The sequence below is a fragment of the Kryptolebias marmoratus genome, linkage group LG13, assembly GCF_001649575.2.
Source record: "Kryptolebias marmoratus isolate JLee-2015 linkage group LG13, ASM164957v2, whole genome shotgun sequence".
Lineage (NCBI taxonomy): Eukaryota > Metazoa > Chordata > Actinopteri > Cyprinodontiformes > Rivulidae > Kryptolebias > Kryptolebias marmoratus.
In genome coordinates this window covers 27,415,810-27,421,637 of record NC_051442.1, presented here as the reverse complement: position 1 = coordinate 27,421,637, position 5,828 = coordinate 27,415,810, and the positions used below count along the sequence as shown (strand labels likewise).

General features: G+C 37.8%; 1 protein-coding gene across 6 annotated transcripts in view; it reads right to left on the bottom strand.

The window, feature by feature from the left end:
• Positions 1-5,828, bottom strand: part of usp25 (ubiquitin specific peptidase 25) — a 106,280-nt gene that overhangs the window by 4,901 nt on the left and 95,551 nt on the right. For 5 of the 6 annotated variants that reach the window (XM_037979152.1, XM_037979151.1, XM_037979154.1 and 2 more), the window contains 2 exons: positions 1,757-1,836; positions 1,371-1,494 (listed from right to left, as the gene is read on the bottom strand). The exons of the other annotated variant lie outside the window; for it this stretch is intronic. In XM_037979152.1, the coding sequence (XP_037835080.1) occupies positions 1,371-1,494; positions 1,757-1,836 (204 nt within the window). The remainder of the gene's footprint in view (positions 1-1,370; positions 1,495-1,756; positions 1,837-5,828) is intronic. 6 annotated transcript variants of the gene reach the window in all.

Below are 5,828 nucleotides of genomic sequence, written 5' to 3'. Positions count from 1 at the left end.
TGGAACCTCTGGAGATGATGATGCAAAGAAGGATTTTGCATAAAATCAAGGAAATCATGGACAACCCTGACCATCCTCTTCATGAGACCGTCATCGGAAAACAGAGTCTCTTTAGTCAAAGGCTTCTTCAGATTAGCTGTAAAACAGACCTCTACAGGAGATCTTTCCTGCCCACAGCCATCACCATCTATAATAACTCCTTGATTTAAATGAGCTATGTCAACATTTAATTTCCCTTTGGGATTAATAAAGTATTTTTTGAATTGAATTGAACTGAATATATATCTGATTATTTTATAAAAACAATAAGCAAACTCAACTGTTTACTGACCTTAGTGTTTACTGCAACTATGTTAAGGAGATCCCCCCCGCCCCCCAAAGAACATGCGTAACCATGTCATTATTTTTGTCTCCTCTTAGATAAGTTGTTTAATTTCTTCTATTAGGTATGAGACTGAAGTCATGATTGTGTTTAGAAATTTTCTTCCCCTTCTTGGCCCGTAACCATCCTGCCGTCACAGACAAACTTACTGACCTTCTCCCTGAAGAGTGACTTGCTTTTTATAAGCCAGTTAGAACTGAGGGCTGCAAGGCTGCATTTGCAAATTTTCCAATTCCATTAACTGTGTCAATGTCAGAAATGTTTTCAATTACACCAACAACTGAAGGTAAACAGCTGCATGGACGAAGCCAGAGGTTCTGGCCAGAGATCTGAGATGAGCCATCAGTGCGTGCACAGTGGAGGTTTGTGAGGTTAGCTGAGGACATGCTGGTGTCTCATGGAAATGTGTTTACACTTGCTGGCCCTCCTGCTTCCTATTCCCACTGCAATGATTACATTATGAGCACAATGCTGGTGTAAGGTTACTGAGTACAGTGGTGTGGGCTGTTCAAGACCGGTATGGGATGGATCAGACCGAAGTACCCCCAGCCCTAACCAATAAGACCAGAGCAGAGCCTGGTTTGAGAAGGAAAAATGAAAAGAGGCTCACACTACGATGCTGAAAGGATTTTCATCAGTCAGTATCAGGAAGAAAAAAACCCTTCAGTGGAATCTTTTTTGTGGGCTGCAAACAAGTTAAGGAAATATCTCAGAAAACGCAATGTGATTCTCAGAACCAAGCTCAGTACTGAAAGGAAATGTCTGGCTTTGTTAGATCTGCTGAGTCACTTTAGCAAAGGAAGTTTGATACAGAGGAAAGGGAATGACAAAGAAGAGGCAGAGATCAGAGAGAAGGACTACAGAACAGAAAGATCTCCGCTCTAAAACAGATAATGCCCTTATTGTAAACTTGGTTTGATTCAAGAAATCTGTCACACTGGATTAAACATATCCATTGCCCTTACTTCAAAAATCTGAATTATCTCACCAGCAAACTCTCTCTGCGGTAATAACCCAGAAGCTTCTCGTTGTGCCCTCTGTACAGCCCTTTTAACAAAAGCTCCTTGTTGTACTGGTATGAGTAAATGAGATACATCAGGGCCTCCACATAACTGGAAAGGAAAAGATAAACAAATATTCCAATCAGATAAAACTGTATCAAAGAAACACAGAGAACTTTAGAGAGTAAACCGAACAAAGAACTCAGTGACCCCACTGCACAACTATCTGAGCAGCTGCACCGATTGTCAGCTGGGGACCCCTGCAGGACGAGCTGGGGTGGAAAAATCCACTATTAAATTTGGAACTAGTGGGGGGACTTAGTTCATTTGTATTCTGGCATTAGACATAAGGAGGTTGTCTGAAAACATGTACTTTGACTTCTGAAAGAGCTCCAGCCCAGTCACCATGAAGATGGTTGTTTCACGGAAATTCCTGTAGTCCTGATGCCACATCTGCCACAGAGAAACACAACATATGACCCGCAAGGCCACAAAAAACAACATAAGTGTGTATGTATGTATTTAGGGGAGTTAGGGAGGTAGGTAGTTAAGAAAGTTGGTAAGTAGGTAGGTAGTAAGTTTGTAAGTTTAAGTACTGTATTTTCTGCACCATAAGGCGCACCGGATTATAAGGCGCAGTCTCAATTGTGGCGTCCATTTCTGTACTTGACCCATACATAAGGCACACCGGATTATAAGGCGCATGCTAAAACATACGGTCTACAAAAAAAAAAAAAAAAGGTCACGGAAGCAAAACGGTGTGTTTGGTTGAACTTTATTCTACTATGTAACAATTATTTTATATATTATTTTTTATCATTCTTTTTCCACAAATCCATCAAAGACCTCATCTTCTGTCTGAATTGAACAGCTGGGCAATTTCACCATCAAACATGCTAAGTTCCCTCTCATCATTGTCGGAGTCAGTCTCGTTGCCAGGGGGCTGTTCAGCAATGATGCCGGCTTTCGCAAAAGCTTGGACAACAGTTAAAGCAGATACCTTAGCCCAGGCATCCACAATCCATTCACATATGATGGAGTAACTAACCCGGCACTGCCCCCATCTTAGTAAACAGGTGTTCGCCGTCGGTCATCCATTGCTCCCACGCCACTCGCAACTTCACTTTGAACATGCTGTTTACGCCAACGTCCAGCGGTTGGAGTTCTTTTTTAATCCACCCGGAATGATGGCAAACTCCGAATTGTATATTACATAATGTTCTCTGATTGGTTTATCTGTGCCAGAGTACGTACTGTACGTATTACGTAATTTTCTCTGATTGGTTTATCACTGCCAGCGTATGTAGCGGTACTGTACACATTACTGTACGTCCCTGTGTCAGAGACAGATTTTGGAATTCAGTGCACACATAAGGCGCCCCAGATTATATGACGCACCGGTAATTTTTGAGAAAATTTAAGGCTTGTAGGTGCATCTTATAGACAGGAAAATAGGGTAAGTTTGTATGCAAGCATATGTATGCATGTATACATATGTAAGTAAGGACACTAGTAGGTACGTTAAGTAAGTAGGGAAGTATGTAAGTAGTTAAGTAGGAAAGCAAGTTAGGAAGTAGGTTAGTAAGTAAATAAATAAGTAGGCAGGTTAGTAAGTAAGTAGATAAATAACTTAAAGGTCTGACTATTTTTTTTTATTGATTCTCAGGGGAGCAATTTTACATAACATTTGGCTTCAACAACACAAAATCAGCTTCATCATTTAAAAATAAAGACAAATTGGCCAGTGCCTTATAAAATACAAAACAAACAAATCACTCCACTTCCCGAGAAGGATTTTAGTGATAGGAGTAAAAAAAAAAATGGAATGTAAAAGGAAAAACTAAAATAGCTAACTATATAAGAATCCAACTAAAAAAAGAAAAAAAATAACTAAAATGATATGCTGTCAGAACCAGTGTTGATTGTAAGGTGTATCTATTATAGGAGAGTGGACTATCGTACTGATTCTGTCAAGTTTGGTCTTTGAAAATATAATCTGATCTTTTAGGTTTCACAAAGTCTACCCAATTCAGCCAACTTAAATAAAATTGTTCAATCTTACAATTGAGAGAAGCTGTTATTTTTTCCATTTTATGTGTCAAATGTTATATCCATCCAATCAATTGCTTTCTGATTTCCACATTTTCTCCAGCAAGCAGAAAGATTTCCGTCATAGTGATATTTCTGATTGGGTGTGATAAAGAATCTTACCAAGTTTTTCCATCCATATTCTTGCCAGTGTAGTGATTTATTGTGTGTCCATTGATATTTCCATATTGTTGTCCATTCCTCCTCTGTTATTGATAAGTTGCTTTCACTTTCCCACCTTGCTTTAATATGAAGGGTCAAATTGTTTTTAAGATCTATTAGGTTTTTGTAGTTGAGTGAAATAATTTTCCCCTTAATTTTTGAATTATAGTCATTAATAAAAATCTCCATTAGGTCTGTATTTTTGTCAGTAATTTTACTTAATTTTTAAGTTAACAAAATTTCTTATTTGTAAGTATCGGTAGAAATCCTGTTTGTCCAGAGAGTATTTTTTCTTGAGTGTTTCAAAACCCCTTAAAGTTCAGTTGTTCATTATTGTGCAGAGAGCTGTAATTCCTTTGGATGTTCAGTCTTTAAATCTGGCGTCTAATTTGTTTGGTGTAAAGTGTGAGTCATATGCAATCCATTTCATGATTGCAATGTCATTTTCTAATGTATTTTCTTTTACAGTGGTTTTCCACACTAAAGGTTGTTTTCATCCATTGGTTATCTATATTGTTTATAAAACTTTGCAGATTTGCATCAGCCAGAGCTGCCTGTATAGGAATGGGTGTCATCTTTGTTTCAATATCATTCCATTGAGCGTTGTAATTTGGGTCACACCAATATATCAATGTTCTTGCTTGTGCTGCTATATAATACTCCCTAAGAGAAGGTAACCCCCAACCTCCTTTTTTCTTCTCCAGTTGAAAGATCTTGTATCCAATTCGGGGTCTTTTACCCTGCCAAATATACCTTGACCATAGTTTATGCCATTCATTAAAAATGTTTTGGTTAATTTCAATTGGTAAAGTCTGAAATAAATCTAGCAGTCTAGGCAGTATATTCATTATGATTAAGTTATTTCTTGAGCTAAAACTTAGATAAGGAGTAAGATTCCATCTTGTGATATCCTCTTTGATTCTTTTTTGTATGGGAATATAATTATATTCAAATAGTTTTCCGAGGTCCCTTGGTATGGCAATGCCCAGATATTTGAATTGGTCATTTTGCCAAGCTAAGGGGTATCTGTTTTGGATTTCCTGTGGTGGAGTGTAAGATAGCAACTGAGTTTTGTTAATATTAATTTTGAACCTTGATAATTGACCAAATTGTTTGAATAATTGTAGTAGAATTGGAAGAGAGTAGGTCGGTTGTTCTACATAAATTAAAATATCATCTGCATATAGCATGCCGATATGTGCTCCTTCCCTTTAATGTTTATTCCTTTAATATCCCTGTTTTGTCTTAGCGACTGGGCTAATGCTTTTAAGTACAGCGCAAAAAGTAATGATGACCATGCACACCCTTGTCTTGACCCTCTTTCCAAAGTGATTCTGTCAGATAAATGTCCATTAACTTTTAATCTGGTTGTAGAATTATTGTATAGTGCCTGTATTGTTTTTATTATTGTGTTGTCTAGGCCAAATTTATGCAAAACCCTGAAGAGAAAATTCCAATAAACTGAATCAAATGCTTTTTCTGCATCTACACTGAGTATAATGGCTTAAGTTTATTATTTTGTATGTGATCTATAACATGTAATGTTCTTCTTATGTTGTCCTGTGTTTGACGTTGTCGTATGAATCCACTTTGATCGTTATGTATTAGGGAAGGAAGGAATTCTTCCAATCGTCTGGCTATGATAAGTGAAAAGTCGATTATCGATATTAATATGTCTTTCAATTTGCTCTTTAACAAGCAAATTTTGTTTTAGGATTTCTGAGTCTATAGATTGTATTTTCTGCTGTTTTTTTTTTTTTAGTTTCCATGCTAGTACCCTCAAAGATTTTGATCCCCCTTCATAGTGTCTTTGTTTAAGAAACATGAAGTTTTTCATAGTTTCCTGTGTTGCCATGTCATTAGGGTTCCAAGCCCGCGGAAGCAAGCGGGCGGCCAATGCAAGGCATGGCCGTTCGCCTGCTCCCAGAGGAGCAGGGAACCCTATTGTTTTTGTACCGATTTTTCATAATTGTGTATTATTATTTTTCTCCGGTAAAACTACATGGCCAGAAAAACGAGAAAATGCTGGGAAAAAGCTAACCACACAGCCTGATACAAAATCCCTACCGCTACTCAGACAAAAAAAATCATATCGTCCCATGCCTAGGGGGCGCTATAACAAAGGACAATGCGTTTTTGCGAATAACTCCTAAACCGTAAGTCCTACACTCAAAATCTTGATGGCACCTGAATCT